This window comes from Vicugna pacos, chromosome 11, assembly GCF_048564905.1.
Source record: "Vicugna pacos chromosome 11, VicPac4, whole genome shotgun sequence".
Taxonomy (NCBI): Eukaryota; Metazoa; Chordata; class Mammalia; order Artiodactyla; family Camelidae; genus Vicugna; species Vicugna pacos.
This window is the reverse complement of record NC_132997.1, coordinates 96,609,836-96,634,519: the sequence shown is the minus strand read 5'-3', so window position 1 is coordinate 96,634,519 and position 24,684 is coordinate 96,609,836. Positions and strand designations below refer to the sequence as shown.

Here is a 24,684-nt window from a genome sequence, read left to right as displayed (position 1 = left end):
TCTGTGCTACTGTTCCCCTCCACTCGTATGGACAATTGTGAGTCAGATGTAGAAGTCAATGCCTTCTCCAGAAGGCAGTGCTTGCTGGGGCTACTGGGTATAGACAGAACACCCGGTTAATCAAAGAGACCCTGTGGTGTACCCTCAAGCGCAGCCATTCTGAAGTGGACCAGGGCTGTGGCTGTTGGGTGTCCAGACACCCAGTCCTCTTGGCTTAATCAAGCAGTGGTAGTGGGGGCAGCAGTAACAGTGCATTATCTGTAGGGACTGTAATAGGTGAGTACCAGGAACTGGCCAGAGCCATTAGAAAACTTGTTAATCACAGCAGGCATGTTTAATTTCTCTCTAACATAACCTCTGTACCTCCTCTAAGATGCCATCCCAAGTTCCCTCAGCCTGGGTGACTTTTGTTTTTTGATTGGCATATAGCTGATTTGCAATGTTGTGTTAGTTTCTGGTGTACAGCATAGCGATTTGGTTATACATACATATATATATATATATTCTTTTTCATATTCTTTGTCATAGGTTATTACAAGATACTGAACATAGTTCTCTGTGCTATACAGTGGGACGCTGTTTATCTGTTTTATGTATAGTAGTGTGTCTGCAAATCCCAAACTCCTGATTTATCCCCCGCCCTTTTCCCCTTTGGTAACCGTAAGTTTGTATTTTGTATCTGTGAGTCTGTCTCTGTTTTGTAAACAGTTCATTTGTGTCATCTTTTTAGATTCCACATATAAGTGATACCATAGATTTGTCTTTCTCTGTCTGACTTACTTCACTTAGGATGAGAATGTCTAAGTCCATCCATGGTGCTGCAAATGGCATTATTTTATTCCTTTTTATGACTGAGTAGTATTTCATTTTGTGTGTGTGTGTGTGTGTGTGTGTACCACAACTTCTTTATCCAGTCGTCTGTCAGTGGGCATTTAGGTTGCTTCCAAGTCTTGGCTACTGTAAATAGCACTGCTATGAACATTGGGATGCATGTGTCTTTTCAAATTTGAATTTTGTCTGAATATATGCCCAGGAGTGGGATTGCTGGATCATGTGGTAAGTCTGTTTTTAGTGTTTTAAGGAATCTCCATACTGTTTTGCATAGTGGCTGCACCAAACTACCTCCCCACCAACAGGGTAGGAGGGCTCCCTCTCCAGCATTTATTGTTTGTGGACTTTTTAATGATGGCCGTTCTGACCGGTGCGAGGCGATACCTCACTGTAGTTTTGATTTGCGTTTCTCTGATTGCCTTAGCTGTTCTTAAAGCTGGGTGGTGGATAGCAGAGCCAGCACTACCCTTCCTTGCTTGTTTCTGAGCTCTGAGCATCTATCAGTGTGAACCAAGGCTTCAAAATCTCCAGGTGTGGGATCCTTCTGAGTCTTGAATCAATTGAAACTCTGGATAAATCAATACCAGCCCTCACTGGGGCCACTGGCATTTTGGACTCTGCCTCAATACTTTGCGTTTGTCCCTGTAACATTCAGTTCATCGGATTCAGCGCATTCGTCCAGCATTTTGCCTCCTTTGCCCATCGGTTCAGCAGCCCATGTAATATCAGCCAGGCCTCAGAGGCTGTGTCCCACACAGACGTCATCGGTGAGGATGGTAGAGATGCCCTTCACGGCAGAGACCAGGGCTCAGTTGATAAATATGCATTAGGTGGCCTTAGAGTCAAGGCATAGAGCCTTGCTTGAGCCCACAAGGTCTTTCTTTACTCAGAGGAAGATAAACCAAGCTTTCAATTAATGGAATTTGCTGATCTTGAACAGCTCTAGTTCCATTGTTATTGTTCTGTTGTTGTTGTTTGATAAAACACCCAACTTGAATCTGTTTGCCTGTCTCCATCCTTCCTGCCTCAAATGGTCAGCAGCTCCCCGCTGCACCCTGCACTTCCACTGTCTTCTGCCTGCATCCATCCTCCCAGCAGCCGGAGTGATATTTTAAAAGTGTCACATTCAAGGATTCCCCACTGCTCTTGGATAATTTGTTTGCCAATCAGCCTCCTTGCCATGGCCCTGTCCCCTGTCCCCTGTCCCCATCTTCAGCCACATCTCATCCTCACTCTTCCCTTGCTCCCTGAATGGTAGCCATTCCGCCCACCGCTGTCAGCACCCGTGCTGCTGCCGTCCTGTCTCCGCCAGGCCGTAGGGGGGCTGGCCCACAGGAAGAGAGAGATGTAATGAGAATCTATTGTCAGCCTAATCTCAGCTTGTTTTTCTGACTCGGGTTGGATTGAATTCCCAACACCAGAGTTCCTGTAGCATGTGTGGGAGCAGTTCTCTCTGGGAACTTGGCCGTGATGACTCCGAGAGGTCCAGGAACTGGTTCCTTCTTGAGCAGGACTCAAAAACCGCCTCGGTCTCCACCTTGGAGCAGAGACTGCTGGGCCATTCGCAGAGGCGTACGCCCCTATCTGCTTGGGGAAGGGCTTTTGTTTATAACCCCCGAAATGAAAATTCAGTCGAGCAACCAGTCTCAAATGTTGCTCTGCAGATCAAAACTTTTAAACATGATTTTTTTTTTTATAGCCGGATCGCCCAGATAGGTGGAAATCATGTGGAGGTAATTTAAGCCTCTCTGTGTGTGCAGCTGATGGAGGAATGAACCTTCGTGGCCATGAGCCGGCCACTCCCCCATGGCTTTTTATTATTATGTGGTTAGACTTCTCTCTGAGCTAGCAATTCTCTGAATTCATGAGAAAATGTGGACTTCTCTGAAAACTGCAGAGACAGGAAAATTGGGTTCATGTGTTTGTTTTCATTATCTGGAATTATGTATTTTCTAAATGATGATCCAAGGCCACTTGGAAATAGACCCTGGTCGTTTATTTCACCCCTTCACAGCCTGAAAGGTGTAAACGTCTAAACACCCAGGGCCCTTTATTTGAGTTTTGCAATGGAAGATTAATTTATTTTTTTCTTTAATAGAGCCGTATTTTCTTCTGTATGATTAGCTGGTAAATCAGGGAATTAGGGAGAAAAAAAGAGATTTTTGCTTCTTTTTCACCTCAGTAAGGAAAAGGGGCACGATCTCTACACTTTGAGGTGTCTCATTTTGCATACCCCAGTGGGTACCACTGGAGCTAATCTTTTTTCCTTTGTGAGTACATAGTTATCACCATAATGCATGCCTACAACATACAATTACAAAGTTTAACTTTTTTTTTCCTTTGTAACGTTGTAAAAGTATGAGAAATTATACCTTTCATGGCGTTTTATTTTTCCTTCCTCCATAAGGTTTCCAGATTTCTTTAGGGATACCTAAATTCATGAATCAGCACAGCTGGGCGGTAAGGAGGAACACCGCTATGAGACAAACATTTTTCTTGTAAAAATCTGTTTGGAAGATCCCGGACTGATGGGGATTTGTTTTATAAAAGATGTTTCCCTCAGGACTGTGTGACTGTGAAGCTGATTCAAAGCATGCCTTGGTCATCTTTGCTTTTGTCTGAAAGCGTGGTTATAACATGCGAGTTTTAAACATTAAGCGGCGTGTGTAGTTAATTCATAAACCAGCAATATCGGTCCGAAAGACCAAGACCAGTTCAACCCCCATTTCCTCCAACTGCATTTTATTGCAGAAACAGAAGGCTTTGTTTTTTGTTTTTAATGTTTGCTTTTTGAGACCACCCTCCATGAATTGCCCTTTTTCTCCTAGAAGTGCCTCTGGGATTCTCCCAGAAATTCATGGAAGAGTGCGAATGTTTTCTGAGGAAACTTGATTCAAATGTAACCCACTTCAGAGACTGCCTTTATGTGAGAAGGAGTTCGTTCATGGGCTGCCCACGTCTCTGTCAGCCCTGCCCCGATCCACAGTTTCCCAGCTATTTCAGTCTTACCAAATCCCTTTTCTCCAGTGGTGTATTTCAGGCTTTTTTTTTTTTTTCTTGACTCTCTTTCTTTCTATTCTCTTTCTTTTGTTCTTTTCTGGTTTTCCCCCTAACCCCTCCTTCTTGCCCGACTTTTCCCCGTTTATGGGCCTGGCTGTTCCCCATTCTTCCTTTGCTTCTAACTCGATTTTTAAATGATCCGCCACAAGAAATCAGCTCCCTGGAACGGACTACTCACTGTTTCCCCAGAAGGATTGTGCAGTTCCTGCTCAAATAGATTCTCCTCCACTTTTCTCAAATCACAGAACTGGACCACGGAGGCAAAGGGAACACCCATGAGACCCTGAATTCCATCATCTTCTGTAATGATCTGGAAATGTACTACATCCCGCCCAAAATGAACGGCCATTGACTGGTTCCCGTTCCAGAGAGAGCTTTGGTCTTGCTTGTCTGTGTGTGTGTTTTGTGCAATAATGAGCTCAGCTTGTTCTATCCCATAATCAGTGATCCGGCAGAAAGGTTGGATTTCTTTTCATGGATTTCCGGGTAGAAATGGAAAACTGGTCACTCATGTTGAGAAGCTTTTACAGAGGTTGCTGGGATTGGGCGAACTTCCAGATGGAGGGGAGGCATGGGAGCCAGGGTTTGCCGAGGATGGTGTCACCTTAGTCCCAGTGCTTATAGCATGAGATATTGATGAAGCTCCAGAGGGGCATTGAGGGAAATTAAATCCATGTTTACTTTTTGCAGCATAAAAGAGAGACCCTCAAGATGACCAAGTATGTAGAGCTGGTTATCGTAGCAGACAACCGAGAGGTAAGAACTTTCTGAAATTTCTAAGTACGGTTGGTTTAAAAAAAAAAAAAACAAGAAAAAGAAAATATTTAGCAAGTTATTTACTGGCTTTAATTAATCTCATTTTCTATGAGGCCTTAAAAGCATTGTAAACAACTCATTAAAAAATGCCTTTCTGCTATTATAAAGTATAAAATATTAAAAATGTATCTGGGATTACAAATATTGGCAAGGACTTCAGAGTTGCTCTATAGCTGAGATCGCCAAACAGGGAGAATTATTTGAGGGAAATGCAGATGGTTTTAGAATGTATTCTAAAACGTTTTGGGGGAAAGTGTAGTTTTAAAAATGTCCGCTATGTTCTAAACTAACATGAATGAATGAAGGAAAGCTGTCAAGACACAACAGAAAAACCCTACCTTCCAAAGTAGGGTTTTACGCTGTGTTAATTTTTTCTTTTAATTTTTTTTTGAGAGGAGAGGTAATTAAGTTAGTTTGTTTATTTACACTAATTAATTAATTTACATTTATTTTTAATGGAGATACTGGAGATTGAACCCAGACCTTGTGCATGCTAAGCATGCGCTGTACCACTCAGCTATACCCTACCCCCCACTTTTAATTAGTTTTTAATTAGTTTTTTTTTAGATTAGCTTCTCTGTGTTCATTTCTCACCTCTGCTATATATGCTGAGTGAGGTGGCATTTTCTCACAAACCAGTTCCACGTATTTAAATGAAGCAGGCTTGACAATTTCTCAGGCAACTGTTCCCACTCTAGAAGTTCTGATTAGAGGGGAGAAGGGGGAATTTTTTCATTTTTTATCCATTCTCTGTATTGTTTGACTTGTTGCCATGAGCTTCTATTACTTTTACTCTTTAATTTTTAAAAGCAAATATCAAGGAAATTTCAGAGGAAGTTAAAATCAAGTTGCTGATATGAAGAATAGCTTTGGGCTGCCTTCTGGTCGTCTGTCTGCTCTTTGCCAAAGCATGTCACTGCCTCCATCATTTATGAGGCTGGAAAAAGCACAAAAGTCACTGTCTTATGAGTATTTGGCTTGGGCGAATTTCAGGGAGTTTCAGAAAGTCCCCGGACAGGGAATTACTCGGCAGAATGGGCGCTCACTTGGCCATAAGCTAGGGAGGGGCTGCGGGATTTGCAAAGCCCAAGACTTCACATTTCCAGGAGCTGGGAGGATGAGATTTGATGGCTACTCTTGCTGTTATTAATGCTGACATTTAAAATTATTAAGTTTCAGAGGCAAGGAAAAGATCTGGAAAAAGTTAAGCAGCGATTAATAGAGATCGCTAATCACGTTGACAAGGTAAGTTCTTTGGGGGTAATTAAATCACTCAAATCATGTAAATGTTTGGAAATGATGTGGAGGGAATGGAACACCTCATCTGACTTAGGGAGGCCGGGTTCTGCCTCTGGTCCTGGGCTGGAACCCAACTTCTTCACCTGAGCTCCAAATTCCCGGGGCCGGGAGCAGCTACAGAAGATGCCATCCCATGCTGTCCAGACGGCAGTGGCCTTGGCCTACAACCCCCTCCAGACTCTCTTCTGGCCAGGCAGAGTCCCAGTCTGAGAGCATCTTGTTCTCCCCCGTTAGATCCAGAGCTCTGATAAGGTGCATCTGACCATCTTGAGAGCTCCAGGTGGACCTCTTCCCAGGGCTCCTGGGAGGGTCCCACAGGCCCGCTGAGGGTGATCTGTCATTGATAAAGGACACAAGGACTCCTGGGACACAGAAATTGGCTATTGGCTCAATCAGCTGTTGGAAAGCTTTAGCAAAGATGACTTGAGAGCTGTTAGAGACCCTGGAACTCTGGTCTAACCCGAGGATATTTGCTCACCAGTGCTCCTTACACTCCCTGTTTGCAAGATGAAACCATCTCAGCCACCTGCTTCAGCAACAGACCCTGCAGGGAGGGCGTCCGACTGTTTGGTGCCAAGGGCTCTCAGCCCAAACCCTGTCGGAGCTGCCAGGACACTTCCAAAGGCCTTCCTGCCCGGGTGTCTGGGTGGGGCCTGGACCTCAGAATTTTCAGGCGCTCCCCGGTGGTTCTCCTGTGCTACACGGCTGGCAGCCACCGTCCTGATGCAACCGCAGTTCTCAGCAACAGCCCGCCTCCTGCCCAGGAGGACACTGGAAGCGGGAAAAGGGATCCAGCTCATTGCTGAACCTCTCATGGCCAGGATTCTCTGAAATGGCCACATTTCACCCATCGCAGTTTGAGGATGCCTCACAGTAGCTATGTTTGCAAACAATCCCATCATATTGAAATTGAGTTTTCCAAGTTTTCAGGAAGACAAAAGTAAGAGCCTTTCCAGAAGTTCAGCTCCATCCTGCGAGGCCTTCGGGGCAGCACCAAGCGCTGTGCATCGAGGATTCAGGATGCACCACACCTGGAGGAGGAGGCCACAGCTTCATAGAGACACAGGCCCCCAACCCGCTTAGCGTGGCTTAACGTGATAGGAACTAGGCTGACGCTATGAATCAGGTGCTGTAGGGAGGCAGAAGAGAATCAATTCCTTCCTTCCTCCTGCGGGTCAGGGAGTCTTTGCAGGGAAGTGATTTTGAGAGGTGAGTACAGTTCCACCAGGCGCACAGCAAGGGAGGGCCTGGCTTGCTCCTCACAAGTAACTCCATCTAACTAAGCAGGGTGTGTATGTGCACCAGTGCATACACACATGTGTGCACGTGTGTGTATGTGTGTGCATAGCTAGGGCAGGAGGAGGTGAAGCTGCAGGAGATTTCGTGGCCAGGGCCCTAAGTGTCCTGCAAAGCTGTCTAGACCCCATCGTGATTTTATTCTGCTGTCCATGGGGAGCCAGGTGAGTGTTTTTAAGCAGGGACGACATACAGGGTCACACATAGCTGTGCCTGCAGTCAGTGTGGAGGATGGAGACACCAAAGACAAATAGGGCTGGTAGGAGTCTATCAAGACAGAAGTCATAAAGATTTGACCCATGGCTGGGGAAGTGGGGATGTGAGAAAGACGAAGATTTGGGGGCATTTAAAGAGTCATGGTTCCTGATCAGTTTCTTAAGTAGTTGCTACATTCCAGACGCTAAGCGCGCTGTGCAGACCCTCCCAGGTGGACACCAGTATTCCCACTGTTACAGCAGACGAAGCTGGGGTTTGCAGAGGCTAGTCAAGCAGTCAGCACACGTTCAAGTAGCATTCGAAGGCAGGATCAGGGATGAGCCCTGGTCTCCTCTGCAGGAGCCCCTGGCCTCGACTCCACCCACTCACAGTGGCTCCCAGCAGAAGCAGAGGCTGAGAAGAGCAGGGGCCCAAATGAGCACAAGTTTGGGAAGACAGGTGGACAGGGCTTCAGACCCAAGGAAGCAAGAGCAGGAGTCTCATGGGGCACCCTGAACAGTCGGAGATCGGGGCTTGGTGTGCAGAGAGAGGCTGTGGTTGGATGGGACTTCTTTAGTTTGTAATGGAGGTGCTGGGATTGAACCCAGGACCTCGCACATGCTAAGCACGTGCTCTACCACTGAGCTGTACCCACCCCCCACAGAACTTTCTGAAAGTGGGGAAAATGCAGGTGGTTGTTGGCATCCTAGGACGCACCATCATGGTCCCCCAGAACTTTTAGGCATGTCAGACTCCCAGGCAGCCCATCCTTGCTGCTGTGCTTTGACAGCTACTTTTTGAAAGTTAAACTTTATCCCTAAGTCAAAGAGACGCAGGAGAGTGTTTGTAAATGGCGATGCTTCCGGCTGGGGGTGGGTGGTGACGACGGCTCCCAGAGCGTATGCCAGAAACCATGAGGAGTCAGACCTGGTTCTCAGGCTGGGTGAGCAGTGGAATCCCCTGGAAAGGTTTGTTTGTTTGTCTGTATGTTTGCCTTTAAAATACTGATTCCAAGTCTCAATCCACAGACTCTGGTTTGACTGGCCTGGGTGGAGCCTGGGGCAGATACGTTCCGGACACCTCCAGGGATGTGAGCATGGGGTGGGACCAAGAAGCAAAGGATTCGAGCGCTTGCTAGGGCTTGGAAGTGAAAGGAAACCATGAGCAGTGTTAAATTCGAGCTGGTAGTTGCTGAAATCCCGTTTTAAAGTGATGTCCTGGGTCCTCCCTGTTTGTATTTCTTTACACGTCACTCTCTACTATATCTTGCTTCAGTTTGCAAAACCAAAACTGAGCAACTGGGGGTTGGTGAATAACTTGCCCTGGTCAGAGAAGTCCTGACCGACTCGATGACGTTCACCAGCCTGCCTGTCCCTGTGTCTCCGGCAGGGAGCACTGAACTGCTGAGTGCACGTGTGCATCTGCCCCTAGCAGACCCTGAAGACCCAGGGGGGCACCCAGGCTCCTTCGGATGCTCCGTGCACCCAAGTCTACTAACGGATGGCCCTGAGCTCTAGTGAGTGTTCCAAGGTTTAGTTCTGCAGCTACAAGTGCAAGCATCTCGGGTTAAAAAACAATGTTCCAGTGGCCACTTCCTCATTTGCAGAAATCTTGGCTCTTAATTAATAACCGCTTGGCCGGCTGCGTTGGCATGAAGGGAAGAGGACAGCCTGGACTGAGAGTCTGAGAAGTGATTTAGGGACAAGGGTGACGTTCAGAAACATTCATGAAATTCCTCTGCGCATGAAACACAGAAAGCAAGTCTGATGCTCGTACTTGTAGGCAGACCTCTACACGGGCGCCAACAGGCTTTGCCCGGGGTCCCGATTACATGGCGGGGCTGGACCGCCGGGGCGGGAGCAGCGGGCTGTGTGGCCGCCCAGTGAAGTGATCGCCTCTTGAATCTCTCCCATCCAGTCAGTCCGCCTCCTTACTCATTAGGAAGTTAACACCAGCTGTAGATTCGTTCAGGGGCAGCTCTGCACCTACTTCTAAAGGACTCCTCTTGTGTGCATTTAACTTCTTTTGGTCTTTTCCCTTTTGTGTGAGTCCTCGCCCGTCCTCTCCCAAGCCAGTGGCCTGAGGAACGCCACGTTTTGGACTCCAGCAGACTGCCCTATAATTCCACCCTTGTTCTTTCAGATGTCCTTTGAGCCCTCAAGCACAGCATCCCCTAAACTTCCTGTTTGCACCCCTTCTTGGCAGTTCACTCGATTGGCGTTTACTGTGATTGTGCCCCAGCGTCCCACGCCTTGAGCCTCTCGCTGACCTCTGAGCCTTGGGGAGTCAAGGGCAAGGGTATCTTAAGCCTTGTTCTTTGTGCCAGTGCCAAGCCTAGCACAGAGCCAAGCAAGAGCCTGTCGCTGTTGTGTTAATGGGTGAACCAATTCAGCTGGTCTCGGACCGTGTCCACACGCCCTCTGGGACTCACAGGCCAAGCAGGCAACTGCCAAGCCCCGGTTTTGCTTGTCTCTGGACGTGGGGTCACGGTGGATTACCCTGGAAGGGAATCACCGCTCTTGCACTTGCCCAGCTGTGTTGCTCCGTGGTTTAAAACCTGGGCGCCAGCCGGCCTGTGTTGATACCCAGCTGCGCCACTCACACCTTGAGTGTTTACCTGGTCGCTCCACGTCTGTGTCCTTGACCATAACGTGGAAATCATAATAGTTCTTAATCACACGGTGTTGCGGGCTAACTAAGAGAGCTAAGGCATGGAAAGCACTGAACCCTGTGCCTCGGACATAGTAAGTGCTCATTAAGTGTTAGCTGTGGTCACTGTTGTTAGGAAGAACCAGAAGGAAGCCAGCAGCAGCCTGCGAAGCGCATCCCCACAGGCAGCGGAGGGCCTGTGTGTGATGACTGGATGTGAGTTTAGCATCGAAGACAGTTAATCAGTAGCGCCGGTTTTGGAGAGGAAGGGCTGTATTACGTCCTTCCACAAATGACATCTGGACGTGTTCTAAGGATGTGACTTGAGAGGCCTGAAAGGTGGAAATTACAGTCCGTCCCTGAGGACGTCACTGAGCAGGCTGGTGTGGATGTCGGCGCTGGATCGCCAGCGTTTCCGCCTTCTGATCGCTGGTACCTTTGTGTCTAATACTGCCGAACGTGGAATCGCTCCATCAGAAGGCAGCAGCCAGACATGTGCGCTGAGTTCCAGAGGAGGCCGGGAACTTCATTTTGCCTGGGAAGCCTGGGCTGGGAGCTTGCAAGTGGAGAACACAGGCCAAGCAATTCTTGATTAAAAACAAGCTGTTGGGCAGCATTTCGGTCGTATAATTGTCTCATTAACGTATTAATATAATGCCCGTAATTGTTATCTGCCTCAAACCAAGTTGGGCTGCTGCAGTCAGTTTATATTCTGTTATGGACTCCGTGTCCCAGTCACATTCTTCTGCTCACCTAATGCTTACCAGATGGCAGTAGGGAGACTGGCCAGGGAGAGGATGATCTGCCTCATGTGGGTCAGAACCCGGGTCAGTGCTCAGCCCCGTGGAGCCCATTGCCCTTGCGCTCACCACATTGGAATGGCGTTGCACTAGCAAATGCAGAGCTTCTGTGATTTTTGTTACTTGTTGGTCCAAGATGCTTCCAACAACTAAGAATAGGACCTGGTCCCGTCTGGAGCTTGGCTTGGGCTGGATCACTCGCCACATCTTTCTCTTTGGCTCCCCGGAGTATGGGAAGATGAGGACTTTCTCACTGGGTATTGCCTCACAGTGCCTCACACGCTGCAGATATTGAAAGATTTTCCAGCCAGCCAGGTGAGCCCGTGTTCCTACCCCCGGGCCCTGAGCCAAGAGCCACCTCCTGTCTGCATGATGCCCATGGGGGTAGCAAGGTAGTGGAGGCAATGAACAGTTCTTACCCCTACCCTGACCGCTCATCCTGTGCCAATAAGCTCGTCTGGGATCAAACTATTCCTTAGCCATCAAAAGAGTTGCTCTTCCGACCTCTGACCCAGGATGATCTGCTTACGGAGGAAGGGCTATAGGTTGAAGTCAGGATGCATAAAGATAGGGGAGAGACAGGCAGGAAGACTGGATGTGAGTGGTGTATCTGAAGAAAAGAAGAACTCCCTTTACCAGATCTTTCCCACAACACCATTGATGAGCTAACATCTGGCTGCGAGGAGAATGGTCCTCAACCTTCCTGAAGGAGGTCTCGGTGTATGCCTTTATTATCCTTAAAGATATTGCTCTCTCCATTTATTTGAAACCTTCTAGGTCAATTACAGATGACAGAATCTGATCATGCCAGCCAAGTGTTAGTCTTTGCTGAAAAATTAATATAGACTCATTTTCAGTAACTCATAGGTAGAACATTTTGCTTAAAAATGAACAAATTACTGCCCTTGGCAGAGTGTCTGAAAGATCCTAATTCACTTTTTGTTTTTGTTGCAATAGACATTCACTGGCCATCTTTAGCTGTAGTGTAACTGCTTTAGCTGTGCTATGCATCTGTATGCCCACTTCACATCACCAATGAATCGGCTGAAATGTGTGCTTCTGTACAGATAAGGACAGACGTCAAAAGGGCTGGTAACTCTAACATCTGATTGGCCAACAGGACTTGACAATCCAGTTAACACATCACTTTGCATCAGACGTTGAACATATTTCTTAAATTCTAATGCCAGGGAAAGTAGGGAGCACAGAGATATTTTTCATGTCACATCTATGAAGGGCAGAAGGTGCAAATCAGAATCAGTTCTACTCGGCATTTTAAGTTCTCATTAACGTGATCCCCGAAGGATGCCTGTCTTCTGTCTTCCTCAGTTTTACAGACCACTGAACATTCGAATCGTGTTGGTCGGTGTGGAAGTGTGGAATGACATTGACAAATGCTCTGTAAGTCAGGACCCATTCACGAGCCTCCACGAGTTTCTGGACTGGAGAAAGATGAAGCTTCTACCTCGCAAGTCCCATGACAATGCACAGCTTATCAGGTAAGGCGTCTGTTGTCTCTCCTTTGCTTAAAAAAAAAAAGTGACTTCAGCACATCTGCCTTCCCCTTAGCCTCACCTGCACTGTCCCCGAATCTGCACCTGTCCTGCAGAACACTGGACAAGGGGCAAGGGGGCGTCTCAGCCCACACCAGGTAGGGGAGGCCATCTCGATTGACATTTGGAATCTGCCAGGTAAAACCTTCCTTTAGGGACCCTGGAAAACATGCCCTTCTAGCTGGTGGCTAACTTCCTTCTTCCAATACCCAGACATTTTCCCCCATGCAGCTTTCCCTAGGTTTAGTCTTGATGCAAAGTTGTCCTGAATAGTGTATTTTTTAAAAGCTCATTTTCTGTCATAATTAGCAAAAAATGTTTATCCAACATCTGAAAACAGTACCTGTGGGTGATCATTGACAGCTGCCTGGAGAAAGAAAACCATCATTCCTTCTGTTTTGCTGTTACTCTTGGTTTTCTAGATCAGAGGACACAGCAGTAGAGCAGATCAACCTTGTGTTCCATCGTTCAGTCGATGTGGTCGAGCACCTGTTAGGAACCAAACATGTTTTAAGGGCTTTGAACGTAATGGTGAGCAACACTGTAAACCTCCCTGCTCTGGGGAGTCTCCAGTCTGCTGGGAGGAGACAAAAATCAACAAGGACATTTCAGAGTGTGATGAGTGTCATGAAGATAGTAAAGTGAATGAAAGCACACTTGTAATTTAGCATGATACGCTGGTAACATATTACAGACACTTTTATATTTAAACAAAAAACAAACAAAGCCTGTCACAGTCGAAGCTGGAACGGTGTAGATGTTTCCTGACGTGACAAGCTTTTTATTAAAGTCCCTAACCAGTGTCCTCGTGCTCCCTTGTATTTCGTATCGCTGAATTGGAAGCTTTGGGGTCGCAGACACTTCCTTAGACAAACTGAATCTGGGGAAGACAAACTGACCACTTTGGGGAAGTTAAAAAGCACCCCTTCCCCATCCTCACTTTAGAAAACGCCTGCCTCTGAACTGAAGTTGTTGGCATCCCCTGATGATTTGCTTTGGCGATTTCGCAGGGTTGTTTTTTTTTTTTCTCCCCACCCTGGATATTTGTGGTTGCCTCATATTTTATGCACTGATTAATCCTGAATTACCAAAAGTGGAGTCAGAGTGTTTTGTTTTGATTTCTTTCCCCAGAGGGAGTCTGTCCAACTTGAACATCTGGGAATAAATTAGCCTCTTATATAACCTTATTGTTTATATATGTATAATTGTATCTGTTAAAATGGTCTATACAGATGTAAATATAAAAGTTACAATTCCTGCTGCTGTACATGTGAGTGTAACAGGATGGATGGATGGTCGGATACATACGTATGTACATAGATGAGGTTATATTTTGTATACATTTACCCCATTTCGTCCCGCTGAGAACTGCCAAAATATATAACTTTTCAAATAATATGTGTGCCATCTAGATAAGTAAATGGCCAAGATTACATGGGCAAGTCGTCGGTGTCTCTTAAAGGAGATTCAGCAAATCCAAACAATGTTTAAGTTTTATTCCTTGAGGTTGGAATTAACAGCATTGCATTATGGACTCGATGTCATTAGCCTCCTTGATGAAGGTTCCATGTACGGGAAAAGCCTGCACCTAACTCCTGAGGTCCCCTTCCAGAAGCTTCCTCCTGGGGTGCCAAGGCTTTGTGCGTATTTACCTCCACACTGAGTCCAGAGGATCAATCTTTTGTTGTTGTTGTTGTTGCAGATTTCGCTTTTTCAGGCTACATTAGCAGGACATCTTGGAAGAGTTTGGGGTTCTGACCTAACTGTTATGTTACACAGGAAAGCAACATTCAGCTGCAGTAGGAAATCTAGTACAGCATCTAATGCATTTCATGTGTTAACAGTGATTCATTGGGACTCTCTGCAGCCCTTCCATCCGCAGACATTGTTTCAAAGGGCAGCTCCCCGCAGTTCATTAGGAAACAGGCAAGATACAATATAAATCCACGAGTCATGACTGGTTGTTGTCCGAGTCTTGAAAACAACAAAAATCTGAAAGGATTACGGGAGCATGATGCGACTGGAAAATAAATTTTAGCAGTAAAGACAGAAATCACCTGTCAACATATTTTCATGCTGCTATTTTTGTCTTTGCATATGCTTTTTCAGTCGTTGTTAGGAATGCAGGAATGTCCAACAGAATTTCAAAATATTAGAAAATGTCCTTATGCTCCATTCATTTAAGAAAGCCATTTCTTTTATTTTCTAGTGGAGTCTATTTCCAGGGGACCACCATCGGCATGGCACCCATCATGAGCATGTGCACCGCGGAACAGTCAGGAGGAATCGTCATGGTAAGCCAGGAGCGCCGAGAAGCTGACGGCAACGTCCAGACCTAGCTCCTTCAGCGATTTCTCAGGAAATCTCTCCTTTTATGAGACTTCGTAAAGTTAGGTCCTCTTCTGTCATGCTTCCTAGATCTAATTCTACCCTGGTTCTAGCTCTGTTTGTGGTCTTCCGTATCCCACAGTATTCTAGGGACTGTTTATAAAACACACCAAGCTGCACACAGGAAAGGTGAGGGTGTACACACAGCTCAGTGGAAGCCAGCCTGCACCTTTTATGGAGAAAAATTTCAACTGAGATTTCAGCCAAAGCATTTCCATCCAGGAATTCCTCCCAGCAATGGGATGAGCCAGGGCCCTGGGGTTGCCCTCATCATTCAGGTTCTGGGATGGACTGTGTTCTCACCAAACATTACTATTAGGACGGCTTTCTGATGGTTTTGCCTCCAGGCCCAATCGCCGAAAGTCTGAGGTTTTTAACTATTTACCACTGCAAATGCTTGACATGCCTCCTAGCCAGTGCCCGATCTGTCTTTATAATAACCTTATTCTTGGAAGGCAGAGACCTAGGTTTGTTGCTTTACAAGGATAATTTTGTCCTATAAGGGCTATCTATGTGTGTAAAAGGAAGTAAAAGGGGGCGAGTATTTGGGACTTGTTTCTTATGAATTTAAGAGGAAGGTAGCTTTGATAGGCTCCCCTTCACCAGATAATTAAAGGAAAGGTTTTCACCCCGTGCTGTTCCTGTCCCTACTAGGAAGATGCTGTGTCCTCTCTGCAGCAGCTTTCCGGCCGGGAGGACCCTCAAAGACCATTCCGCCATGTGCGTTAAACAAACAGAACCTTGCTCTTCCAAGAAACCCTGCATTCCTCCACATTTTTCAAATAGGACGTTTGTGAACATTCTGTTGTTGTCTTAGAGGGTCAAAGGAGTAATGTTCCGCCAACTATTGTTTTCTCTCCACATACCACCCAACCTCATCTTCTCAGCGAATTTCCACAAAGAACGGCTTCCTCTTCTCTGGGTGGCGCTGGTAATTAACGGAAATGTGCACTAAATGCACAGGCTGAGCGGACTGTTTGGAGGGACCGCACCCACGCAGTGGATGTCTGGCTTAAATGGGCTACCCTCTGGTTTCCTTTGAACCTGGAAGCCCTGTGTGTGACCTCCACTATGGAAGTCATTGGAAAGTTTGGTTTTGGTTGGTGCCCGGTTAATTTCAAGTCAGATCCAAACCGTATTTTTATAGAACAGCCTGTGAAGTTTTAAGAGGGACTGATTTTCTGTTTCACAGGTCCATGGTCAGTTGTGACTTTGTGACTTCAAATTGACGTAAATATTTTTAGAGATGAAACTGAATTCCTTTTAAGCATGGCAAGTTCTGCTCGCTGGGGAGTGTTTAAATGTTCCGTAACCGGTGTGGTCACATTAAGTGGCTTTCTTAAGTTCATATCCTTTATTCTCTTTCTGTATAAGCATTTGATAAGATTCCTTCTTTGAAAGCAAACAGGGAATCCTGATTTTTTTAAATGGATGAAAATTAATGTGGGAAATATAAGCAGATACAGGTGCTGTGGGAAGAATCAGGTCAGGACCAAAGTTGGTCAATAGGAAGTATGTTTGATGGACTTGGCAGCAGTGAAGGGCGTTCTCAGCCACCCTCCTTGTTGACTCCACATAAAAGAGAAGCGTGGAGTGGGGTGAAAGTCCACGACTCCTTTAATTCCAGTGAAATTCATGAAATAAGCAAGATCCGCGTCTTGACCAGATCTAGACTCTCTCCCGTTGTCTCTCAAGTTAATTCGTGACCATGCCTCTTGCAAGACTCACAAATCTAAGAGGAAGGGGACTGTGTAGCAAGGAAGCAGGAATCCGACTCACATTGAAAATACAAGTGCTGGTACCGTTTCTCTATTTTTCCAAGATAGAGCACATCATTAATTTTAGTAACTGAAAGCCATGCCTATCTATCTAATGGGACTAAAATAGTCTTGGTTTGGAGATGATGCCAGAAAGAAAGAAATCAGGTTTTGCCTTATTCGACATGTAAGCTGTTCATCAGGGTCTCTCAAGAGACATTCTGTTTATAACCACCTATGCGTGAAAGACTGTAAGACAATCTGGCAATTAAAAACAAAACCAAGGTATTCAGTGGTACAAAAGAATCTGACGAAGAGTGATTTTTTTAAAGGATGAATTCCTTGAATTTTGTGCTAAAGCATGCTAAATTCAGCCCCCAACATTCTTAGATTGAAGAAAACCGATTTCCTGAAACATATTTGTGAAGCTTCCTACAACAGGAAACTGTAAAACCTAAACAAAGTAATTTATTAGGAATTTCATCTATTCTAGGAATAACTTGGGTTTTTGGCATGCCACCCTCTTCTTAGACCGAGGGCTGGTGAGAGAGGCAGCCACAGCTGGAGCCACCAACAAACCTATAAAATCTTACTCGAACTCACCTTTACCAAGAAGCCACAAACATCGTCCGTATCAAGAATAACGCTTTCTCTAAAACCTTCCGAGGTGTATCACTGAAGTATTTTAGAATGTAGTGTTTCCAGAAATTTCTAAATAAAATGAATTGGGGAAAAATTAAAACAAACAAAATGCTTTCTCTAAAGCAGGGTAGCGCTATTTCTTGGAAGCTTTTTTTTTAAGTATAGTTAATTTACAGCATTAGTTTCTAGTGCACAGCAGAGTGATTCAGTTTTATATATATATATATTTTTCATAACCTTTTTTAGGGTAACCTATCTCCTGGGTAGCATAAAGCAGGGTTCAAATAAGGTACCTTCATTACTGTGTGGTGTCCAGGCCTTTTCAGACATACCAATCACGGGCTCGATTTCAGCAAATCACATTCACTGATAAATTCATTTTAGTTTGTTAAAGTTAAGTAGTAATATTTTAAAATTAATTTCTAGTATCTATTTAGCCAAGCCACGCATGCCCTCCATGAAGTTCAGGGTGGCCAAGTAGTGCTTGCTGGATGGAGTACGCGCCTCCCAAAACCAAGCAAAAGGTTGAACAAATTCCCAGCATCAGAAGTCAGAGAATCAGGGTCCCTCCAGCCATTTCCAAAGTCAACTTGACAAAATAAAGGGCCAGCAAGAGTGAGGCATAACCGCGTTATATCTTAATTCAGTGAGTCTTCAAACAGATGCCTCAGTGTGGTTAGCTTTTCTGGTGAATTATTGTGAATTTCCCAAGAATCCTTCTCTACCCAGTGGACAGGAAGAGGCATACTCAGCGACAGTTGCTCAGATCCTATTTAGACTGTACAAAGTGTGCGTCCCCTTCCAACTTTTCGTCAGCAGCTTCTCAAAGATAAAATGGTCCTTTTACTACACGGGAAGGAATGACCTGCTTTTTCCTATGATGCGGGATGACTTTTTGCTTCATTCAATAGAACAATGTCTTGTGAGAGATTGTAGGAAGCAGGAGGGAGATGACTGCCTTGATTATTTCATGTCAAGACACACGGAATCCTACGTGTGTTCCTGAGGTGTGCATTCCTCAGCAGAGGGGACCCCAGGCTGGCTTAATAGGTCGAATCTATTTGTAAGTTTGAACTAAACAATGGGGCTCTATGTTGTTTCCTTCCAAGAGATTGGATTCCTTTAAATGTTAATGAAAGATCAGTGTCTGGGGGGCAGCACTGGGGGCGGAAGGGACTGGGAAAGAGGCCAAAAAGCACCAACTATACTTGGTGCTCTTGTGTTTTCTTTGAGGACCATTCAGACAGTCCCCTGGGCGCGGCCGTGACCCTGGCACACGAGCTGGGCCACAATTTCGGCATGAACCACGACACGCTGGAGAGGGGCTGTAGCTGCAAAACGGCTGCCGACAAAGGAGGCTGCATCATGAACCCTTCAACCGGGCAAGTACCAGCGCTCTCGGCTGCTCTTAGCGTTGGGCTGCAACGTGAAAGGCATATTAGGAAACAGCTGAGCAAAAAGCACCTTGGTTTTCTGGCCAGATCACCCACAGAAGTTTCTAGAAAGAAACTCCATCCCACGTCATGAGAGTGGGCTGTGCTCCTCTGAGAGAGTCACGAGGCACCCGGGCTGCTGTGCACGTGGCGGGGGCCTGAGCTCTTGGCTGAGAGGTGATGGGCGTGGATGCTGTCTTGGTTTAGAGATCGCAGATTAGCCCACAGCCCCAGCGTGGGGTTTTGATTTGCTCCATCTGGGCCCAGCAAAGCCACGGGGCAAAGGGGGCGAGGTCACATGGGTCACATGCTAGGAGGTGCGTCTGCCCCCGGGGGTTGGCCCCAGGGCGTATCTGAACCGTGTTAGTAGCTTGGGGATTTGCAGCATCCACGTCAGATACCACATCCCTGTATCACATCTTAAAGGTTTAAATTAAGTGACTTTTTTCTATACTGGTAAATTATATCATTCTTCCTTATTTAATGCCTTTCTGAAACTCTAGGCGTGGAGGGAAAAAAAGACAGTTTCATCATTGGAACCTTCCAGCGAGGTGGAAATAGGTGCCACTTGGAGGGATCACAGATCCTGATGTGTTCCTGTTCCTCCCAGGGTCCATCCCAAACTAGACTGTTGTGCTAATATAGGGAGATTTTCATTCTTGAAGGAAAACATGAGCCTGTTATGACATTTTTGTACCTTGAGACCTTCCCAGTGCTTATACTTAAGGCGCTTCCTAGACCAAGCCTGCTCCTGGGTTTGCTGAAAGGAACCGCTTGGAGCAAGAAGCCAGAGCCGGTGTGCAGCCTGAAGGCTGGCCTCCGTGTAGCCGTGCCGGCAGGGCCGTCGTGGTGTGAGGGGGGGCGCCTGCTGAAGGAGATTTGGAAGTCCCAGAAGAGGAGTGGGTTGTTACGGAACCGTGGCTGTGCTTCGGCAGGCAGTCGCCCCGTGGCCTCCTCCCAGGCGGCTCGTGGGGCAGAGCTGCGCAGCGCTCATCGCGGGCGTCCTCCCTTCCCGGGAGCTGTCCTGCCGAGAGGCACCTTCTCACAGCCAGGTACCACTTCCGTCCGTTGCCACCAGGTGCACTGAGCCTTCCGAGGTACATCGTTTTTGCTTGTGGTTCTGTCTTAAGCACAATTCAGGCGAGTCACCGAGAGCTAGCAGAGGGACTTGCTCTCTGAGTCTGTGATGGCAGAGGCCAAGAAGCTGAGCCCGAAGGGAAGGCATCTTAGGGCAACACCAGCCGCAGCTGAAATGCTGCACTTACTGGATCCTGGCGAGGAGAGTTCGCCCAAGGGCGGCAGGTCCCTCTGAGGAGCGGTGGACTCCTTGTCACTCAGACTCCCCGGACAGAGGTAGAGTCACTGTTCGTAGGGTATTTGGGGCAAGAATTCCTTCTTAGGAGGTGCGGTTGGGCCAGGGCCTGTGGACGTCTTCTGTTTCCCACGTTCCACTGACCCAGGTAGAGGCCGGCATCAGCGGCCAACGTGCTGCGTGAATCCCAGAGGATGCGATGGGCAGGAAGCTGACGTTGATCAGTCTTTGTACTTTCTCATTCCTGATGAGCTCAACGTGGCCACAGAAAAGCTGCTCTCTGCTTAATTTCCCTGATTATCAGATAGGCACAAACGCGTCAGCCTCTGTGCCTCCAAAAGTGGTTCCCAATGACTAAGAAGGTTATATTGTTGATCAATATTGTTAATCTTTCAGAACTCTTGATAAAAGAGACAAATAAATGGAAGAGAGGAAAATCGAGGCTGGGAACACTGGGCCGGGATTGAAGACCCCTGGTAGCCTCAATTCTGACGCCAATTTTTTTTTATAGTACAGGCGAATTAGTAACCCCTCTGGCCCTCATGTTTTCAATCAGTAGAATGAGTAAGTTAGTCTTTGTCTTTTCTTCCTTTCTTTTTTCCTTTCTTACTTCCTTCCATCAATCTATTCATTATTTGTTCCATCCATCCATCCATCCACCCACCCATCCACCCATCCATCCATCCATCCCTCCCTCCCTCATTTCACCTGCTTGTTCACACATTAAACAAATACTTCTGACCCCTGTGTTTATTACTGTGGAGAACGCACAGATAAGGAAGACCCAACAGCCCTAAAAATTACACGATTCTCAAGGCACAACAGCAAGGCACTGCTTTCTGGTACACTCTGTGATTCTGTGTAAAGCACTTCAAATTGGACAGTCGTCACGGGACTTTTTAAGGATATGAGCTGAATTACCCTGGAGATATTTGAAGATCGTAGGTAGAAATGGTATTGTTAAGAGTTTGGCAAATTGCTTAAAAGGCCTTTTTTTTCTTACCAGGAGTTTGCTAATAGCCTTTGTTGATTTATACCTTATTAGCGATTTCTAAGTTTTCTCTTTTGCTGAGCTTGTGCTTTTGCGTAAATCTTTTCTATTTGGTTCTCATTTATGATCCCACATTCCTGTCCAGAGAGTGGTGTTTTTAATTTTCTCCAATGGAAAGAAACTTCCTCAGCAAGTGGGTGAATTAATCACAAAAACCCACAGAAAGCGGGAAGTCAAGCCATCCAGGCGACCTCTGTCATCCATCACCCACTGTGGAACTTCCAGGCTGCTTCTGCTCTCCAGTGTTATCTCAGTGTGGCCCTTCTCTTACCGCACAGGGTCCCCACGAGAGTGGGAGAGCGGATTAAATGAGGTCATATGTCTTTATAAATTGTGCATCACTCCACACACATATGCTCGTATTAGTATTACTGTTGTTTAGCTCACAGGGACGTTGGAACCATTGAAAAGTTCACGGCCTTTTTCAGAATTCCTGCTCAGAGTTGCTGGAGAGCACTGCTGGTGCCACACGGGCAGCCACGGTTTCTGGGTGAGTGGCTCATTCTAAACCGGTCCACGTCCAACGCCAGCCTTCATCCTGACTTCCTCCCCGCTGCTGACTCAGACAGGAGCGGTAAATGGTGAAACTGTTACTTCGGTCTCAGCCCCAAAGGTGACTTGCAAAGAGGTGGATCAGTGACTGTTTTAATGCTAGGAAAGGCTCCCAGAATCAACGAGAACCGAGTATTTCAGGCAGTTTAGAGGGGAAAACCGCATCCCTTAATGCCCCTTGTTTATTTTTTATCAAACCGTTCCAGAACCCTAACTCTGGTTTCACCAACTGCCGTCATTGACAAATTGGACCCAAAGGCCTGAAAATCCCGGGTAGAGCGGAGATCCCTTAAACACGGGTGTCATGGCTTCAGTCGCCTGTTACAGGAAGAGCTGGCGGGGGCCTCCTCACGGGCTATAACATCAATGACTGCGAGTCTTTGCGTGTGTGTGACAGGGCGTGTTGTATGTCTTTGGATAGTTAACGTTCAGACCTGTCTTGGAAATTATGCTTTGGCAAAAGCAGTGTCTGGGGGTAGGGGGAATCGTGTGGGAGTTTAAATTCGGTTGAGTTCATGCATTAATGAACTTCTTGGAGCATTTGGTCTTAAGGGGTTGGAGGAGTAAGTATTCCACATTTACAGGAGTAAGACAGTGTGAATAATTTGAGCACTTTTGGAAAGGAATATTTAGTATAATAGTAAATGCCCCTTCCTAGAGCAGGAAGAGCAGCATTAGCATTCAAAAATTATTCTCAGAAGAGGGGGAGGGTGTAGCTCGGTGGTACTGTGTGCTCAGCCCACGCGAGGTCCGGAGTTCAGTCCCCAGGACCCCCATATAAATAAATAAATCCTGATTACCTACTGCCTGAAAATTTTTTTTAAATTTTTTAAAACTTACTCTCAGAACCTCCTTTTATTTTTTGTGGAAAATTTTCTGTTAAAATGAGAATTGGAGTAGGAAAGCCATGTGATGGCTGCAGCTGACTCTGAAACACACAGTAACTCGGCGCCTGCAATGTATGATGCGCTCTGACAGCTGCTGGGGTTACTGCAGCCATGAACAGGGTGGACGCTTTTTGCCTTCATGGAACTTGCACTCTCGTGGGGAAGACGGTCTTGAAAAACAGTAAATAAAAAACTTTAGGTTGGAAGGAGTGCTACGAAGGAAACAAACGAAGAGAAAAGAAAGGAGACACCCGGCGTTGGGGGACCCGGCGTTGATCAGTGGTTTGGGGAAGACCTATCTGTGGAGGTGACGTGTAAGCTAGGACCAAGAGGGAGAGAGGGATGGAGAGCCTGCAAAGATAGCAGAAGGGAGGAAGGACATGCATTTGGGCAGAGGGGACGCCGTGCACAGGGGCTCTGAAGGGGGAAAGCATTGTTGACAGGGAAGCCAGTTGCTTGTAGGGTGGGATCTGAATGGGGCAGGGGTGGGGGAAGTGATGCTGGGGCCAGAGCCAGCAAAGCCCCGCTGGCCACAGCAGGAACATGCTTTTGTCTCCAGGGCAGGGAGAAGTCATTGGAAGGCTTTAGGCTGGGCAGCTATATGGCCTGACTTATCTTTAAAATTTTTTTCACTTCTAAGAGGATCACGTAGCATCTGAATGATTGGAGTTTGCCAAATTAAGGGGTTCACTGTCTATTAAAAAAAAGTGACGAGGGAACAAAAAAAGCAATAGTATATAAACTCTCGTTTTATTTTAGTGTGATTAACAGGCATTTGGAGCCCATTGAGAAGGCTCCTGTTAACACACCGGGTGGCGCACCGCTCCGCGCCCTCCCCCACCCACCTCTCCAGTCTCTTCTCCTTGATGTAAAAGATTCTTCTCTGTTTAGAATTTCACTTTGCTTTTCTATACTCTAAGCATTCTTTCAGGGCTCTACTTTGAAGAGCCACAGAAGAGAACCTCCACACTCTACGTGTGTGTATCTGAAAGGAATGACTGCCCAAGTTTTTAGTCTGATGCTAAGATTCGGGGTTTGGGTCTGGGTGGATTTTGTCTAATGCAGACTGGCAAATGGGTCTCAAGCAGAGAATATGACCCCGACAGTGGCGGGCAGTGCGCTGATGGCCCGGGATGATGTGGGCTGAGCAAACAAGCCAGTGAGGGCTCCCGCCTGCCGGCCGGGGGTGTGGCTAGTTTGCAGGGAGCTGAGGCTGGGCGTTGAGGGATACCATCTACAACTAGATGGAACAACCACGGTGAAGGGGAAAGCGCCGCCCTCCACCTCCTCAGAAGTGCGTGTGATCGACTCACTCGATTCCGTTTAATTCATCTCCAGAAACCCTCATTGCCTACCTCCTTGCTACACAGCTGTCTGGACGTGGAGCCCGTCTGGATGGCCTCTGCCCAGCTTCCACCTTCTCTCATGAAAACGGAGCGGACCCGGGCCCCGTCTCCCATCAGGACAAGCCGGCTGCAGGCGACGGGGCCAGGCGCCCAGTCATAGCAGAGCCACTCATGTGCACACGTGCGTGCTGATCCAGGACGCAAGTGGGGCCTCGAACCTTGACTTCGAGGCGCTCGTACTGTGGCAAGGATGACCAGCAAGTGACCTGGCGGTTACAGACCGGAAGCTCGGGGCTCCGATAGGGGACATTTTGGGGTGCCGTGGGGCTCATGGCAGGGGCACCTGATCTACTTACACAATCCTGAGTATCATAACATCTCATCTGTAGGTATTTCGGTTGTGCCTCTAAAAGATAAGGAGACATTTTTTGACGTTACCATAATACCATTTCACACCTTTTACAAAATGACCAATAATTCATTGTGAACAAGGAGAAAAGGTTGGAAGGGGTGGTGGCCAGGGAACATTCTGGAATAAAGTTCAGTGGGAACCAACCCCTGAAGAGGTGAATAAGGTTAGGCAGACCCTTGAGAATGCCTGGCTCGTGTTAAAATTGGATTTCTTTTTGAGGAGGCCTCTATCTGAAATGTCCTTCAAGAAATTAAAATCAACTGTACTTTTCAGTGAAAAATTCCCAGGTTTCGCATGTGGTTGGAATCAATGGAAATTTGATGTATCTGGAAAGTCTACACCCTTTGAAGAACTTGCTTTCTTGAAAATCAGTGCAGAATATATGTAATTAAAACTCACCCCCTT

General features: G+C 46.7%; 1 protein-coding gene and 1 long non-coding RNA gene across 4 annotated transcripts in view; both read left to right on the top strand.

Moving 5' to 3' along the window:
* Positions 1-24,684, top strand: part of ADAM12 (ADAM metallopeptidase domain 12) — a 323,192-nt gene that overhangs the window by 231,365 nt on the left and 67,143 nt on the right. For all 3 annotated transcript variants that reach the window (XR_012077674.1, XR_012077673.1, XM_072972099.1), the window contains exons 7-11: positions 4,582-4,647; positions 5,881-5,952; positions 12,276-12,445; positions 14,709-14,793; positions 18,520-18,668. Coding sequence is in view for 1 of the 3 variants with exons in the window: in XM_072972099.1 (XP_072828200.1) it covers positions 4,582-4,647; positions 5,881-5,952; positions 12,276-12,445; positions 14,709-14,793; positions 18,520-18,668 (542 nt within the window). In the remaining 2 variants the exon portion in view is untranslated. The remainder of the gene's footprint in view (positions 1-4,581; positions 4,648-5,880; positions 5,953-12,275; positions 12,446-14,708; positions 14,794-18,519; positions 18,669-24,684) is intronic.
* LOC140699476 (uncharacterized) lies at positions 18,683-24,677 on the top strand. Its single transcript, XR_012077677.1, has 2 exons — positions 18,683-21,572; positions 23,860-24,677. It is a non-coding gene; the product is annotated as an uncharacterized lncRNA (long non-coding RNA).